The 18774-nt window shown below is 35.4% G+C and overlaps 2 protein-coding genes across 3 annotated transcripts; both read left to right on the top strand.

The window, feature by feature from the left end:
• The first annotated feature begins 8949 nt into the window (after positions 1-8949).
• LOC114409763 (protein NUCLEAR FUSION DEFECTIVE 4-like) lies at positions 8950-13456 on the top strand. 2 transcript variants are annotated; one of them, XM_028373345.1, is made up of 3 exons: positions 8951-9564; positions 10088-11305; positions 12029-13456. In XM_028373345.1, exons 1-2 carry the CDS (start codon positions 9076-9078, stop codon positions 11270-11272), a joined length of 1674 nt encoding a protein of 557 aa, XP_028229146.1. In that variant the 5' UTR covers positions 8951-9075; the 3' UTR covers positions 11273-11305; positions 12029-13456. The 2 variants fall into 2 exon arrangements, with proteins under 2 accessions (XP_028229147.1, XP_028229146.1); XM_028373346.1 differs by lacking the exon at positions 12029-13456 and having other exon boundaries at positions 8950-9564; positions 10088-11499.
• A 355-nt stretch (positions 13457-13811) lies between these two features.
• Positions 13812-17209, top strand: LOC114409764 (protein NUCLEAR FUSION DEFECTIVE 4-like). The gene is made up of 2 exons (XM_028373347.1): positions 13812-14503; positions 15666-17209. The coding sequence occupies exons 1-2, from the start codon at positions 14030-14032 to the stop codon at positions 16803-16805; spliced, it is 1614 nt and encodes a 537-aa protein (XP_028229148.1). The 5' UTR covers positions 13812-14029; the 3' UTR covers positions 16806-17209.
• Positions 17210-18774: the final 1565 nt, after the last annotated feature.

Raw genomic sequence — 18774 nt, forward strand, 5'->3', positions numbered from 1 at the left:
TCTTAAAATTTCTTGTTGTCAAGAGGTGTACACAAAATTGAGATTGGAATAAGCCATACTGCTTAGTGACCTAGCGTCCTAGCCTGCACATGCTATCCTTTTAACAGGAATAAATTAGACCAAATTTTTCTATAAAAGCTTACTTGGTTAAAAATGACATCATTTAGTCTTTGTTTTTATACCAAATTTTAAAAAGTCTTTTAAGTGTAACCAGATGGACTTATATAACTCAATACAAATTTGTTAATATTACTATTATTATATTGAGCTTTTTGTAATGTATTAAATTCATATATGTATTGTTTTTTTTACATATTAAGCATACTAACTTACATGAAGAGTTAAAAGATATAAGTTTATTAAAGAATACATTTATGCTGGATTTAGAGGCCTTATTGCAAAATAAATTATCATAAATATCATATTGGGCCTTAAAAAAAAGCTTATAGCCTTAAATAAGTTTGATTCGCCTCTTATAAAGTCTAAATTCTATCTATTTTTATCTTTTTGTCTCATGTATGAGTAACAATGATTTTAATATTATATTTTACATAAAGTTTGTTTTCTCATTGGCCCATTAACCGATTAAACTATTTAATGTCAAATTACACTTTTCTTGAAATCTTTAATATGAAATAAGTCTTAAATAAACTAATAGATTAAACTTAACTTTCAAAAAGATTTAATCAAATTTGTGTACTTAGCTGCCATGGAATTCGATTGATTCCTTTGAAACTTGGTTGCGAGGTTTGAGGGCTCTAAAACGAAACCAGAAATGTAGGAAGGCTTAAACAGACAATGATGTTGAAATTGTATTTTTCATACTTTATTAAAAGATGCTATATAATATATATATTCAAGATACACGTTGTAGTAAGGAAGAAAAAGACAAAAATGAACAACAGAAAGATAACACCTCAGCATGTTCTAGAATGCTAATGACAAAATATAGTTACAACAGAAAAATAACAAAACAATTTTAATTGGGGACTCACATTTCTTTTAGCCCCCCACAAGCTGGAGGTTCAAACAAATCATGAAGCTCAAGCTTGGAGATATTAGACTGAAGCAGTTTCGGGGGTAAAGCTTTAGTGAACATATCAGCGAGCTGATGTGAAGAAGAAACAGGAAGAAGTTTTATTAAACCAGAAGTGAGTTTATCCCGAACAAGATGACAATCAATCTCCAAGTGCTTGGTCCTTTTGTGAAACACATGATTAGCAGCAATGTAAAGAACACTCTAATTATCACAGTATAAGACAGGACATTTTCCACAAGAAACTTGCAAGTCACGAAGTAAATAAACTAGCCATTGAAGCTCATAAGTAGCACTTGTCAGGGCTCTGTATTCGGCCTTAGTAGAGGAGCGAGATATAGTAGATTGTTTCTTCATTTTTCCAGGAAACTAGAGAGCTTCCGACAAAGATCATCAAGAGGAGCACTAGAATCTTGATGAAGATGCAGTGAATTATCCATGGGTGTAGAACACGACTTAGAATTGAGAAGAGCAACATCCGAGATTAAATCCAAACAGTATTTGCGCTGACAGAGAGAAATGTCAGAAGAGGAGTGAGCAACCTCTAATCCCAAAAAATACTTCAATTTTCCAAGGTCTTGAATATGAAAATGAGAACTCAAAGAAGTTTTGAGGTGATCAATTTCAGCAAGTGAATTGCCAATCAGAACAATGTCATCAACATAAATGATCAGAGCTGTAAAGGAAGAACCTGTCGCCTTTGTAAAAAGACTGTGATCAGCGTGAGCTTGCGTATAACCAAATGAGAATAACATATTAGAAAGTTTGGCAAACCATTGACGGCTAGCCTGTTTCAAGCAGTATAGAGATTTCTTCAACTTACAACACTGGGAAGATGAATAACCATGAAGTCCTCAAGGGATAGTCATGTAGACATCTTCGGTGAGATCACCATAAAGGAAAGCATTGTTGACATCAAGCTGCTGCAAGTGCCAATTGTTGATGGAAGAAATGCTAGAACAACACGGATGGTGGTTATTTTAACAACAGAAGAGAAAATCTCTAGATAATCAATGCCTTCAATCTGGGAGTAGCCTTTGGCTACTAATCATGCCTTGTACCGTTCAATAGTACCATCAGGGCCACGCTTGATTTTGTAAACCCATTTGCAACCAATGGGGCACACATTGGGAGGAGCTTGGACAATATCCCAGGTATGGTTTGAAACTAAGGCCCATATCTCAACATTCATGGCCTCTTGCCAAGAGGGTTGGGTAGCAGCCTCGCGATAGGTGGTGGGCTCATGCTCAGAGGACAGACTCATGAGATAGTGAGAATAAGAAGGAGAAAGACGAGAATAATCAAGAGAGTCATGAATAGGATAAGATACCTTTGAAGAAGATTGGTCGGAGGGCATTGAAGTAGGGAGTGCATCACTAGGGCAAGTATGGCCTTCATAGTCAGCAAGATAAACATGGGGTTGATGAAGGCGATGGGATCGACGAAGAGGTTGGGTTTGTTGGGAGGATTGGGAACTGGCGTGAGCAGGGGAAGGAGATGGGGAGTTTTAAGATGTAGGAGATGACGTTGGAATAGGTGTAGCGGATGTTGGTGAGGTAGATGTAAGAGTGGATTGAGGAGAAATGGGCTGGGAATTATTAGGCTGAAGATTGGGGTTGGCGAAATCAGAATAAGGGGTGTCAATATAATTGGGTTGAGGAATAGCGGGTTGCGTATTAATGGGCTAGTGAACAAGATTGATTTTTGTAAGAGGAAAAACTATTTCATTAAACAAGACATTTCGAGAGATAAAAATTTCTCTATTACTTAGATTAAGAATGAGATATCCTTTGGTCCCTGTTTGGTATCCTAAAAAAACACAACATCTTGCATGAACATCAAATTTTTTACGAGGAAGATTTGTGGAAGCATAGTTCAGACAACCAAAAACCTTTAATATGGAAAATCTGGATTTTGTTTATGTAATAATTCAAAAGGAGTTTTTATTTTCAATGATAGGGGATAGAGTGCGATTTATTAAATAAACAGCGTGTTTAACAACATATGACCAATAATGTTTTGGAAGTTGAGATTGTAACATAAGAGCCCTAGCAACATTAAGAATGTGCTGATGTTTTCTCTCAACTTTACCATTTTGTCGAGGAGTATAAACACATCTGGTTTGATGAAAAATTCCTTTAGATGCAAAAAAAATCTTTTTGAAGAAATTCAGGACCATTATCTGAGCGTATGCATTTTATTGAAAGATTGAATTGGTTTTCAATTAAAAAAACAAAATTTTGAATGTGTGTGCGAACTTCCCCTTTAGATTTAAGAAGAACTGTCCATGTGAAATGACTAAAATCATCCACAATAGTTAAAAAATATTTGTGGCCACGAATAGAAGATTGAGAGATGGGACCCCAAATATCCATATGTATCAAATCAAAAAATTTTGAAGCTCTATTAGCACTTGGAAAATATGATAATTTTTTTTTGTTTAGCAAGGTGACAAATATCACAATTCTCATCAACATGTCTTGAAATAAAAGGGAAATTAGCATGAAGAATGTTAAGCCGGGTTCCTGAGAGATGACCAAGTCTAAAGTGCCAAAGATTGGAGTTGGTAACAAGTGGAGTGGAAAAATTATTGATGAAGGTGGCTTTGGGAAAAGTATGTTTATGCTCGATGTGCATCTCCAAGTGATATAATCCATGCTTTAACTTAGTCAAACCAATCATCCTCAATGACTTTTTTTTCATGTATTTGACATTGAAAGTTAGAAAAATTAAGTGTGTAATCAGACGAAGCCAAGAGTTTAGAAATTGAAAGTAAATTAAATTTGTAATTTGGCACATAAGAACATCCTGAATGATGAGTTGTGGAGACAATTGAACAGTCTCGGAAATATGAGCAACTATTGTAGAGCCATTGGGTAGATTAATATGTATGGGTTTAATTTTTGAGAAATTTAGGAAATTATCAAAAGAACAAGTGATGTGATTCGTAGCCCCTGAATCATTAATCCAATAAAGCATTTTTGAATGTGTGTGCAGTTTTCAAATGGTTTGTGATGGTGCAAGAAGTAAAGCAAATACTAAGGCCCATATTAGTGGAATTAGAAGTGCCAATGCTGGACACTTGGATGAGGTTGACATTTTTGGGCTGAGAAGAGGCTCTTGGACCGTTGCTTTGTTGCTGAAGAAGACCAAGGAGACTGTGATATTGGGCCTTAGTGAAACCGTAACCTAGACCATTAGATGGAGAGTTTGGGTTCATTGAGGAGTGTGGATCTTCTTCCTGTGCAGCATTGTTGATAGTAGCGGAAGAAGAAGAGCTCTCTTTGTTGTGGAAACGTGGTCGCCCTAGATATCATGGATGACCAGGGGGATACCCATGCTTGGCGTAGCATATGTCTACTGTGTGTCCATTACGGCCACAATAGATGCACTTTTTGTTGGAGAAAGTTCGAGTATTGTCGCTAGATTGTCCTGCAGGAACGCCTCCTCCACGTCTTCTCCTGAAAGTCGATTGAGCAACATTGACGAATGTGTTGGATTCGTCAATGATTGGCGATGAAGAGTTATGACGCTCTTGTTGAATAATCATGGAAAACACATGGTTAACAGGTGGAAGAGGGTCCATAAGTAGGATTTGAGAACGAAAAAGCAGATAAATGCTCCTCTAAGCCTTTTCGAAAACAAATAATAAAATCTTGTTGATGATACAATTTTGCAGAACAAGTGCAATTCGAAAATGGACGTAAGTTATCAAGATGCTCCCACATAGATTTGAGTGCTATAAAATAATCCGTAACAAAATGAGAGCCTTGCCTGAGACCATATATTTCCTCTTGGAGTTCTGCGATGCGGAGTAGATCACTTTGAGAAAACATTTGCGAAGATCTGTCCAGATGTCTACTGCACAGTTCAGGAAGATGACACTTTGTGCAATGGGTGGTGACAGGGAATTTAGCAGCCAAGACATGACCAAGGTATTACAACATTCCCAAGAAGGATAGGAAGGGCTATAGACATCTGGTGTAGGTATTGTGCCAGTTAGAAAACCTATCTTGTTCTTAAATATCAAGGCCATTCTAATTGAACAGGACTAGGAATGGTAATTGTTACCATCTAGTGCTAGAGAATAGAAACGAAAGATGGGTTTTCACTGGGATGAATATGATATGGACTTGAGGGATCAAGACAAGGATCAAACCATGTTGGGGTAGCATCATCGAAAACATCTGACATTTTGACAGGGAATCAGCAGAGCTCCAGGAGTGGAGCTTTGATACCATAAAACGAAATCAGAAATGCAAGAAGGCTTAAACAGACAAAGATGATGAAATTGTATTTTTCATACTTTTATTGAAAGATGCTATATAATATATATATATATATATATATATATATATATATATACAAGATACACATTGTAGTATGGAAGAAAAAGACAAAAATGAAAAACAAAAAGATAACATCTCAGCATGTTCTAAAATACTGATAACAGAATAAGTTATAACAGAAAAATAACAAAACAATTTTAATTGGGGACTCGCATTTCTTTTAGGCTAGCTCCATATGCTATATGACTTTGGTTGCTTTGATGAACTTGAGGCAAGAGGATGATGAGTCCCTCGGGTAATTCATGGAGTGTTTTGATGAGATAAAAATAAAGATCATGGACCTAAATCTTGAAGTGGCTCTCATCTCTATGCACATGGTCCTTAAACTCAACCTTTTCATAAACATTATGTGTGTTAGAACAAAGGATGAATTGCATAGCCTCAATTGGTTATGATTTAAATAGATAATTGAATAATTTTTTAAAGTTAAAATAAAGCAACATGATAGTATATGAAAGACGACAACTTTATTTTTTGATCACCATCAACATGATTTCAACCAACTGAGTTAAATTTCATTAATTTTATAAATTTTAAAAGTTTTTATAAATTGGTCGTGCTACTCATAATCTCACCATTGTGCTCCTCTGGTTTCACCACCTTTTCTGCACTTATCTTGAGCAATGAATCATCTTCAACTTCAACATTCACATAACTGCGAAACCACGAGCAAATGATTATTCACACGTTGCAGACCCACCATATGATAGTGTTGTGCAAAGAACCCAATATGTCCTACACAAGACTTCTTTATGTACAACTGTAGGATGGAGAGAGAGGAGGATAGAATTTGGCATGACTTTGGAGACATGAACGAGGACAAAGAGGAGGGAGACAGCGTAGAGATGTTCCAGAAACGCACAAGGTTGAAGATCTTTATTTTGTAAGGAATGGAGTAGGTGAGGGTGCGCTTCATGGGTGACAAGATGATTATGCTTTCAACGGAAAGAAAAAGTAATATTTAGGAGATGGTGAAAAGTAAGGAAGACTGGTAGAATGAAATGTTTGATGCAGTGTAGAAATGGGACCTAGGAGTATTGATTGATATGACACAAAATTGCTTGTATCAAATATTATGAGCTACCTCTTCAGTTCTAGACGCGGCAAAAACACCAAAAAGGGTCACTTTTACATTTTATTTATCAAATAGGGGCTGTTTTGCAATTATTTACCTGGGGGGTCTGTTTTTTTATTACAAAGCGCCCCCCAGACAGGCGCTTCCATGAAGTACGCGACACGTGGCACGGCGCGGCGCACGAGGCAGCAGCAGGGTAGCGCCTCTGACGCGGGCGCGTCTGGTAGCGCCCTGCCGCTGGGCGCAACTGGTGGCGCCCCTGACGCAGGCGCGACCCCAGGCGCCTCGAGACCAGGCGCGTCCCTTCCCCACCCCCTCCAGCCCGATAAAGGGCGGTCCCCCCCCCCCCCCCCCCCCCGCCCCCCCATCAAAAAAGAATTGACCAAATCAAAAAGCATTTTAAAACATTTTAGGATTTCAAAATGTATTTTAGGTGAAAATGTACTTATATATACTTCAAAAAGAGAGAATAATAAAAAATAAAAAAATAACAAATAATACTAATAATAAAAATGAAAATAATTTAAATTTTTTATAAACAAATTAAAAATATACAATTTAAAGTGTATAAAAAATAATCTTGTTGAAATTTTGGGGTAGGGGGTGTGAGAATATAAAAAAATAACAAATAATACTAATAATAAAAATGAAAAAAATTTTAATTTTTGCTAAACAAATTAAAAAATATACAATTTAGAGTGTATAAAAAATAATCTTATTGAAATTTTGGGGTGGGGGTGTGGGAATATAAAAAAATAACAAATAATATTAATAACAAAAATGAAACAAAATTTAAATTTTTGATAAACAAATTAAAAAATATACAATTTTGGGGTGGGGGTGTGGGAAGAGGCTGGGGGGGTGTGAGAAGAAGAGACTGGGGGGTGTGGGAAGAGGCTGGGGGGGTGTGACAAGAAGAGACCTGGGGGGTGTGGGAAGAGACTGGGGGGTGGGGGGGTAAGGCGCCTGTTCCCTAGGCGCCTGGGGTCGCGCCCGCGTCAGGGGCGCCACCAGTCGCGCCCAGCGACAGGGCGCTACCCTGCTGCTGTCTCGTACGCCGCGCCGTGCCACGTGTCGCGTACTCCATGGAAGCGCCTGTCTGGGGGGCGCTTTGTAATAAAAGAATAGACCCCTTAGGTAAATAATTGCAAAACAGCCCCTATTTGGTAAATAAAATGTAAAAGTGACCCTTTTTGGTGTTTTTGCCTCTAGACGCAGGAATGATTATAAAGAAAATAAAAGATGTTGGAGGAAAGATTATTAAATTTGAGACTGTGTGAAAGTTTTATATATTTGATTTGTACATTTAATATGTAGACTTCATATAAAAATAATAATAATAAGATATTTATAAATAATATATTAATTAAATATTTTAATAATATAATAAAGTAAAATAATAAATTATAAATTTTATAATACTAAAATAATTAAGAATAATAATAAATAATTATAAAATAATAACTTGCATATTTGTTATATGATGATAGAACCCTCTTACTGAGAATTTGATATTAACATAGTTAAATTTTTGTAATCGAAACTAACATATTAAACGGTTAAATTTGTTATAGGAATATGTTGAATATTAAATAGATAAAAAATAATTTTAAATTATTTTTTTTAATTTATTTTTTTTAACTTATTGACTTATTTATTCGATAATAAATTTAAGAGTTTATCAAGTTTAAAATTATCAAGTCTATCCAAAAATTATTAAAAAAAATTATACGTAAATTAACTCTCAAAAAATAAATAAATTTGTAAATTCCTAACAATTAATGGGGAGGGCGTTTAATATCTATCGTGACTCTAATACATTAATTAATTACATCCTTGGTAATAATAATCATAGCGTGTCTTCATGTTTCACACGCAATTTCGTTTTTTTCCGAAACAGTAATAAACATTATGGTACTACCATACATAATTCTGAAAACGACTTTACAAAAATTCTCAACTTCAAGAAATTTAATTTTAATAAATAAAATAAATTTATTTCAGTATTTAAAAATTACAAACAGTACCAATCATATGAATTCACTCTAAGTGGATAGCCACCTAAAAAGTCTAATATTTGTTAGTATTATTTTTTAAAACATAAAATACTTGCGTCTGATAGTGAGTAACGTGACATGAGGCGTACCTGCCACTCTGACACTTTCTTCCTATCCAATTGTGTCGCTTTCCAAGTTTCTCGCGGCCAGTTTATTTTCGGGTCCCATTGCACTTAAACAATACTAATACTAATCCTACACAAATATTTCATTATTTTAAAAATAAATGTTAACTAATAGTTTGAAACTATTAATTAAAGAATTTAAAATAATTTTTTATTGAGAAATTAAAAAAAATTATGTTTTCTTATTTTATAAAATAAACACTTTTTAAATTTAATTAATGTCCTAAAAATACCTATTTATTTCAAACATGTCACTGACATTGTTTCTTTCCGTGTTGTTGACGTAACATTTTTTCCTTAAACAATTTCCGTTCTCGGTTCATTCACCCACGTCAACAAAACAATATCAACCAAACCATCCAAATCCCGAGAAAACAAAAAAAGAAACAAAAGCCATTTGCATGAGATAGATAGATAGAACGAAACCGAATCGATGATGGGGTGGGTGGCGAATCGGTGGACGGGCGTCGCCGCCGCCATATGGATCCAGTGGAGCTGCGGCGCATCGTACACCTTCAGCATCTACTCCTCCGTGCTCAAGTCCACGCAGGGCTACGACCAATCCACGCTCGACACCGTCTCTGTCTTCAAGGACATCGGCGCCAACTTCGGTGTTCTCTCCGGCCTCCTCTACTCCGCCGTCGCCCCCTACACAACCCACCGCGCCTCCCCCTCCAAGTCCATATGGACCTCGCTCAGCGGGCCCTGGGTCGTCGTCGCGGCCGGCGCCGTCCAGTGCTTCGCTGGCTTCATCTTCATCTGGGCCTCCGTCGTGGGCCTCGTGAGCCCGCCGCCCGTGCCGGTCATGTGCTTCTTCGCGTGGCTCGCGTCTAACGGTCAGACCTTCTTGAACACCACCAATGTCGTTACCGGCTTGCGCAATTTCCCTGAGTACAGCGGCACCATCATTGGTATCATGAAGGTAACTGAAAACCAAAATAAAAATAAATAAATAAATAAATAAAACGGGGTTAAATTAATAAAACAGTTTAATTTATACGAGTTTATTTGTGTCAACCAATCTCAAGGGACATGAAATAAATTGTGTTAGGGAATACTCACCTTGTATATTCACGGTCCTTGACGAAGATTTGTCACCGCTTAAAACTTCGTACCATTATCATGGTTAGAAAAAAAAAAGGTTTAGTTTAATCTGGAATCTCAAGTTCCAATGTGGGGTATGCAGTTGTGTGAGGGGAAGAGTTTTGTTATTTTGTTATTTGTAGTATCCTGCTCTGTTCGGGCATAAGTGTCTCCTGTGAAAAATGTTTGTGTTTTTGTACTAAAAAAGAAAACCAATCAGAAATCATTCTATATACTTCTTTTAAAGTAGTTATTATAGAAGTCTAACATAGTCAATGACATGTGATTAGATAAAAGTGTAAAAAGCCTTTAACTTTAACATTCTAATTAAGTTATGATTGAATTGAAATTTTGTTGTTCAGGGATTTCTGGGACTGAGTGGAGCTATCTTGATCCAAATCTACCATACGTTTTTTGATGGGGACCCAGCAACCTACCTTTTGATGCTTGCTGTGTTGCCTTCGTTGATCTGTGTGTTGCTTATGTTCTTTCTGAGGATTTATGAAGTGCATGGCAGTGATTACAAGAAGCATTTGGATGGTTTCTCTGTGGTTACTGTGATTATTGTAGCCTATCTCATGTTCATAATAATTTTACAGAACTTAGTTAGTTTACCGAACTGGGGACGGATGTTTGCATTTGTGATTCTTATGGTTCTGCTAGCAACGCCTTTTGGAATTGCTATAAAGGCCCATTGGGAAGAGTCACGGAAGTTTTCGCAATCCTACACAATTGAGAGGGGTTCTTCTACTAATAAGGGTACCACTTCCTCCAGTCATTCTGCATCAGTGGATCAAGTGGAGTACCATGAATTGCCTAGTGATGAGGGGCAGGTACAAGTGACTTCAGATGACAAATTGCCCCGTGAAGAAGAAAAGAATCTCTTGCAAGCTATGTGCACGGTTGATTTTTGGATGCTGTTTGTGATCATGATATCAGGGTTGGGTTCTGGGCTTGCAACTATAAATAATATGAGCCAAATAGGACAATCCCTTGGATATAGCGCCATTGAGATTAATAATTTGGTGTCACTGTGGAGTATGTGGAACTTCCTTGGTCGTTTTGGAGGTGGCCATGTATCAGATTATATCATGCACAGAAAAGGTTGGCCTAGGCCCCTGTTGATGACAGTGACTCTGGGGATAATGATTCTTGGCCATTTAATTATAGCATCTGGTTTCCAGGGAAATTTGTATTTGGGTCCTGTCCTGGTGGGCATCTGCTATGGTGCACATTGGTCCTTGATGCCCACAATCACTTCTGAGATATTTGGTGTAAAGCATATGGGTACCATTTTCAATACTATTGCTGCAGCAAGTCCACTTGGATCGTATATACTTTCTGTGAGAGTTGTTGGATATATTTACGACAAGCAAGCCGATAAAGAAGATCATTCGTGCTTTGGCATCAACTGTTTCATGCCGTCATTTTTTATCCTGGCAGCTGTTGCTTTTCTTGCGTTTTTGGTTGGTTTGGCATTATTCTTCCGGACCCGGAGGTTCTATAAGCAAGTTGTGCTTAGAAGATTAAAACATTATGCAAGATGATGGAGATTGCATTTGCCTGCATTTCAACACTAGGTAAAGGCTGAGGAAACCAGTCTTGTTTTCTCTGGTCTGTTTGGCATAAATATAGTTAATGCAGTTTTCTATGGGTTGTCTATGAGGATTATTTGAATTGTATTTTATTTGTTATAAGAGAAATGTACACAGAATTTTAAAAAAAGATATGTAGTCCATTCATTTATAATCACCATTATGTTTGATTATGAGCATAGGTTCCCACGTCTCAGAAAACATCATTTTTTTTTCCGTTCCAAATGATTGATGATAGACCTTTAACTTGTATATAAGAGAGGAAGGTTGGGAAGTGTTGGGCCAAGGGAAAATATACGTGATTAGAAGAGGAGAAATACAAATGGTGCTTGGAATAAGGAGGAAACTGTAGTGTGACAGTGTAATTGAATGTACACGAGTCATGACAGCTAGGTATTGGAGATGTGAACTGCGCAATGATGAGAGAGTGAAGGAAACATGAATAAGGAATGTGTGGGAAATAGTGAAGGGGCATAACAGAATTTTGGAGTGAATTGAGACTCTTTGTATAATTATATTTATATCAGTTCTGATTGTTGTCTTTTATTTCTGCATTTTTTGCATTTCTTCTATTCTGGTTTATACATTTCCATGTTGAGCAGTATCTTTCCCTTTCAAGTTGCAAAGGAGGTTTCCTCCTTGAGTTCTATTATATTGCAATATTGATACTAGTACCTATTAAGTTGGTATCAAAGCTCCTCATTGCAGGGAGTCCTTGGATGGTATTGACATGCTTGGAGGGAAGTTCGGAAGCTGTTGAATGGAGAATGGATAGAATTCAAGGTGCAAAGAGAGAAGACACTGCAACTTGTTAAACACAAGGGAACGGACAATGAATTCGTTCCAGTGGTTAGAACTGTGGTCAAGCACAAGGGTCATGATTTGGCCAATGCTCAACCATGGGTTGTTGGGGGATGTTTCAGATTTACTTTCCAGAAAATCCATGAGGTGTTAATGGAATTGTGATTGAAATTGGAATTTCCTTTAATGGACTTCCTTGACTCAGTTTAGGATTGAAATTGGATGCTGGATTGATCATATACAGGTATTTGATATAGGTTCTTAAAGATCAGGACAGAGAATTAAGAGAAGAAAGAGAGATGAGGAAGAAGAAAATCAGAGAGGAAGAAGAAAATCAGAGAGAAAGATCTATTATTCTGCTCCCAAGAGAGAAAACCCTTCTACAACTGTGAAAACAGTTTATTTCAATCACAGAAAAAATGACCCCCTTATTCCAATGGTATTTGTAAGTTCCTCCCTCTTAACTCCTGAACTGTCAAACAGACCTTTCTAGCTCTAACTAGTAAAAATACCCCACTTTACTAACTAGGCTTTCCTATAATCAGTCACCCATTACATCTCATTGCCTTCCTTTGCCTCCTAGAATAGACCTTCAATATGGGAACCTCTTAGTTCCTAACAGTATTAAACGTGGGTCCACATTCAACAGGCTCATTGAAAACGAGGAGAATATCTCTGCAAGACTGTAACTATTGGTGGCTAGAAGATCAATGACTTGGGAAGTAATGCTGATGGCACTGCAAGACAGATGATCAATTACTATCATTTGTTATTGCTCAATTCTGGACATGCTCTTTGCTTGTTGGCATTAGATATTCCTTGCCTCCTTGATAAGAGAAATTCTTCCATTTTTCGTTATTAAAAATTTCTGATGAAGGCACTAATCACTCTGAAAGTTAAGAACTTGTACAATTAAAATCAGTTGAAAAGGTTTTCTTGTGGTTGCAGCATGCTACTAGTCTGTATGTGGTAAAAAAATTTAGCAGGGGAGTGTAACAAGGAGGCACAATTCCATGATAAGCATTCCATACAATTTATGGTTGATAAACTTTGGAAGGTAGTCAGACAGAACAGGAAATCTCAAACTGCAAGCGTTATATATTTGAACGTACCTTGAGATGTATATATCACAAAGAAACTGGTATTGGTTTGTGTTTGTATCCTTGAGCAAACCAATTTGGAAGTGGTTGTTATTTTTTTATTTGTTACAAGTCGTGTGTCATGTTTAATTTGCTTTGTATTTCATATATTATTTTGCTGCAAATTTTAAGAGGAATGTACGGTAAAAAAATGCAGATTGTGACAGTAATTGGAAAAAAATAACGAGTACCTCGAGGTCTATCTTCCCAATGGATTGACATCATTTGATCTGATCCTCGTTAAGAGCTGATGGTTTGATACATGTATTGAAAACAAGTTCATACCGCGTATCTGGAGTGACCTGAATCCTTTAAATTAGTTTGAACCAAAAATGATAATGAAAAAAAATATATATATTTAACCTGAATCTTCAAATTAGTTTGAACCTTCATTAATAATTAAAATTCTTGATAATACATCTAGATCTTTATCTTTCTCTGTCTTTATTTGTACAATTTTAGGATTCTCATTGTACTTAGAAAATGAGAGGTTTCCTTAAAATGCTGCTAGTTTCAAATGTATTCCCATCAAATGTATTTTTTCTTTTCTTCCCACATGTCCAAAACAAATAAAATATTTATTTGGCTGAAACAAACATAATCTAATTTAATTCCCAACAAATGGAATTTGTTGGAAGAGTAACGCAATGCAAGCACGTAGGTACAGCTGTCTCCATGTCTCCATGAACAGTGTCCAAGACCAGGTGTCCCCACCGGAGAGAACCTATAACTCAGTTCTGATGAAGAAGGAACCGAGAAATTGAACCACATGACCCGAATGGAGTTCACGAAATTGAATTTCCTCCTTAACTCGAAGTGGGGATCGACGGTGGCGAGCATATGGATCCAGTGCACCAGCGGGTCACTCTACACATTCTCCATCTACTCACAAACCATAAAGTCAACGCAGCGCTACGATCAGTCAGCACTCGAATTCGTATCCGTCTCCAAGGACATCGGAGTCAACGTCGGCGTCCTCTCCGGCCTCCTCTACGACTTCCTGGCCCGCAGAACTACGATCGGGCCCTGGCTCCTCCACCTTTTGGGCTCGGCCCAATGCTTCTTGGGCTATTTTCTCATGTGGGCCGCCGTCGCCGGACTCTTACCCCCGGTGCCCTTGCCCGTCATGTGCTTGTTCATGTTCGTGGCGGCACACGGGCAGAGCTTCTTTAACACCTCTAACGTTGTCACCGGCGTGCGTAATTTCCCCAACAATAGCGGAACCATCGTCGGCATTATCAAGGTTTTTTCTATTTATTTATTGATGCACTTTCGCCCAAAATCATTTCCTCTCTGACTCTTATTCCAAACATAAAGGGGATAATTTTACAGTTGACGATGGGAACATAATTTGTGAAGGTTTACTAATTTTTTTTACCGAATTTTTAATAAGGTTTCTATTTTTTTTTTTTTTTTCAATTGGCCTCTTAACTTGTATTTATTTTTTAATCAAGTTCCTAAAATTGTACTGTATTTGTTTATTAAGTAGTTGAGAAATCTGCAGATTAGTTTAACCAATTTTAACTAGCAAAATGTTGTGAGAAATTATTTGAACACAGTCTCTCTTTCAGATTATTTAGTGAAATTCATATAAAATAGAGGAGTATTAGCAACATTCTGTTTGCCACTCTCATTCAAACATACCTTAGTTTACCATAAATTTCAGCTAATGAGAGTGTTTGAAGGAAGTCTTTGAAGGAATGAACCTGGTAAAGAATGTGTTCTGTATATTTTCATTATAAAATAACTAAAAGTAAATTACCCTACGAAACTCAGTTAGTTTCATCAAATTTCCTCACATACCCTCCTCTGGTTTACCTCTATTAAACTTACCATGAGCAAAATAAAAGAACCTCAAGGAGTGTTAGTAAATTTGCTCAATAATAACGAGTAAACCATCAAATTCCTCATACTCGGTTCTAAAGTAAAAAAAAAAAATTAAGACTAAGAAACTTTTCAAATTGATTCTATACTTTACTGGAATAAATTAACTTTTTTTTAATGTAGAAATACATTAACTCAGGAATTAAAGATGTTTTTTAATTTCTCACTCTCCGAAAGAAAACTTAGGGATCACTGAAATATTTAGAAGAGAGTATAATTGTCTGGGACAAATTGATGATTAATTCAATGCGTAATAAATAATATTTAGTTCATAAAGAACGTAAAAAAAAAAAATATATATATATATATATATATATAATATTTTAAAAATAAATAAGAAGGAAAAACATAAATAAAGAGATGAAATTGAAAATAGATAAAAGATACTATTATTGTAAAAATTGATATAAAAAAATAGTATATAATATATTAAAAAAACTCTATTTTTTCCTGGCCTTTCAATTCTTCGTTTGTTGCATTCTGTTCAAGTTTGGCCATTGGTTTTTTCCTCTTTTTGATAGGGATTTCTTGGTCTGAGTGGAGCAATATTAATTCAAATGTACGGAACAATATTCAACAACAAGCCTATGTCATATCTTCTGACGCTAGCGCTCTTACCACCTATAAATACATTGCTACTTATGTGGTTTGTAAGAATCCACAACACTCAGGAGGCGGAAGAAAGGAAGTACCTGAATATGTTTTCTTCGATGGCTCTGGTTGTTGCTGCATACCTTATGGTTGTTATAATCCTAGAGAACATCTTTAGTCTGCAATCATGGGTGCGCATATTTATATTTGTTGTGCTTATGGTGTTGCTAGCCTCACTTCTTTGCATTGCATTTGAAGCACATGAAAAGAACTCCGGTAGAAGTTTTCTAGATGAGGGGTCACCACTAATTGTCGAGCCAAGCCCCGAGGATACTACAGAAAAGGAGGATGCAAGGAAAGATTCTTTCAACAATCAAAGGACTAATTTGCAACTAGGAGAAAACCTGAATCTTTTCCAAGCAGTGAAAACTGTGAACTTTTGGGTTTTGTTTGTTTCTGTGGCATGTGGTATGGGATCAGGACTTGCAACTGTTAACAACTTAGGCCAAATAGGGGAATCCCTTGGTTATACCAGCCATGAGACAGGTTCCTTGGTTTCTTTGTGGAGCATTTGGAATTTCCTGGGACGCTTCGGAGCCGGTTATGTGTCGGATTATTATTTGCACACAAGAGGATGGGCAAGACCTTTATTCATGGTCATCACTTTACTGATCATGAGCATTGGCCATGTGGTGATTGCTTCTGGACTTCCGGGTGCCCTGTATGCCGGTTCGATATTGGTTGGTATTTGTTATGGCTCTCAGTGGTCACTAATGCCCACAATCACTTCTGAGATATTTGGTGTTGGAAATATGGGCAGCATATTCAACACCATTACTATAGCAAGTCCAGTGGGATCTTATATATTCTCTGTGAGAGTGGTTGGATATATATATGACAAAGAAGCATGGGATGGAAATACTTGCATTGGAACTCATTGTTTTATGTTTTCTTTTCTCATAATGGCTTCTGCCGCTATTCTGGGTTCTCTGTCGGCTTTAGGTTTGTTTTTCCGGACAAAAAACTTCTATGGTCAGGTTATACTCAGAAGAATTCAAAATATTCAGTGATGGAGTAAAGAGATCAGGTTGTAACATACTGTGAAGGAATAATGGATTATATACTTTACTGAATCCTGACATGGGGTTAGAAAGAAAATTGGTGTCATTCCGTTGCATGTGAGGTTGTTTCAATGTTAACAAATACATTGATTTACACTGTAAAGATGTTTATATCACTACCTGGGAGAAGTATGTGTATGTCCAAGCTTTTAGAGGCTTAGTATTGTATCGGCCAAGTGAGAGGTAAAGGGGTGATGAAAATCAATATGTACATTCTTGGTACATGATCCCTTTGATTCTTCTACCTCGTGGCTTCATAGTTCATACTTTTCTGATTTGAAGTTAGAATATGTCTCGTAGTTACAGAATTCACTTAATAATCTTGCATACGCATATCAAATTCAGTTTTAACCCGCCCAAGTCTACAATACAGTCACAATGTGATTGCATTTTTTATGAATTTTATTTATTGATAAAAATTGCTAATCTTAGACGCAAATTGTACTAAAGATTGGATAAATAAAATCAATAACAAAAATAAGAGGTTGCTGATTAAATTATGTAATAGAACACACACAAGCACCAAATGCCTCAGGACATAAAAGTTGGCTGGCAGTAAGATACAGCAACAGTCATGATTATGTAGTGATGATATTAATAAAGACTCTGTCGTTTTATCATGAAAGGGAAAGTTTACGCTCTGTTTTCAAACACATTTATAGTATTTGATATAATTTATACATGTCCAATGCACAAGTTGGAAAATGATGTAATTCAAATTTGGGAAAAGACTAATTAAATAATGATTATTGATGTACAGCCACGTTATTATTTACTTAGTCATAGTTGGTTAATAAAAAAACAAGGTAAATTTAGGCTTAATTATTGATTTTACCCTTAAATTATTTTAAATAATTCAATTTAATCCTTAAATTTTAAAATGATTCAATTTGAATTTAAATATCAAATTGATAATTAAGTCTAAATAATATTCATTTCTCTTATAAATATTTAAATTAAGTTTTCTTTAAGAATTATGTTTTTTTTACAGACATCATACGTGAAAGAAAAATATATTATAATTTAATATTTTTAGAAATATTTTCTTGTATGAAAATTATTGATAATTAATTTTGTAGAGTTTACATGATATATATTATTACTGTAAAATATTTTTGCACATATTTAGTAGAAAAATATTTTATCATCACATTATATTAATGAACAAAATGATATAATAAAGGGTTTATTATGTTTTTAGTTTTTAAATTTTTGGTTTTTTTCTCTGAATTTTTTTTCATCTATTTTTAGTTTTTTAAAAAAATTTCATCCTTATTTTTAGTCCCTTGAGAAGATCAAAATTAAGGATGATAAAAAAGTTAAAGGACTAAAAGTAAAGATGAAAAAATAGTTAAAAAACTAAAAATAGATAAAAAAAAAATTTAGAGATTAAAAACAAATTTTTTAAAAGTTTAAGGACTTCTCTTTCTTACAAGAAAAAATTTTAGGTACTAAAAATATAATTTATCCTATAATAAAATATAATATATTATTGAAATTTTATTTAAATATTTTTATCATATATGAAGTGCATATGATAGTGAAGGAACAACGTCATTAATTATGTCAATAAGTTTCTTCACGTGAATATCTAGAATATTCCATAAATATAAAATATGATACAACACATTTAACAAGATTGACTTATTAAGAAACATAATCAACATTAAGAAATTATAATTTAGTTAATTAAACAGAGTGTGTGTAAATTATTATATTATAAATTTTATAATAATATCTTTTAATTCACTAATAAAAAATAAAAAATAATTAACCACAGGCCAATATAGTTAGAAAACCTAAAACATGAACTCATTCACTTCTCTTTCCATTCCAAACAGAAATCTTATTAACCATGAAGCAGCCAAATGACCCATGGAAAAAATGAGAGAAACAGCTAATAAAATATAATATATTA

Source organism: Glycine soja, chromosome 4 (assembly GCF_004193775.1).
Source record: "Glycine soja cultivar W05 chromosome 4, ASM419377v2, whole genome shotgun sequence".
Lineage (NCBI taxonomy): Eukaryota > Viridiplantae > Streptophyta > Magnoliopsida > Fabales > Fabaceae > Glycine > Glycine soja.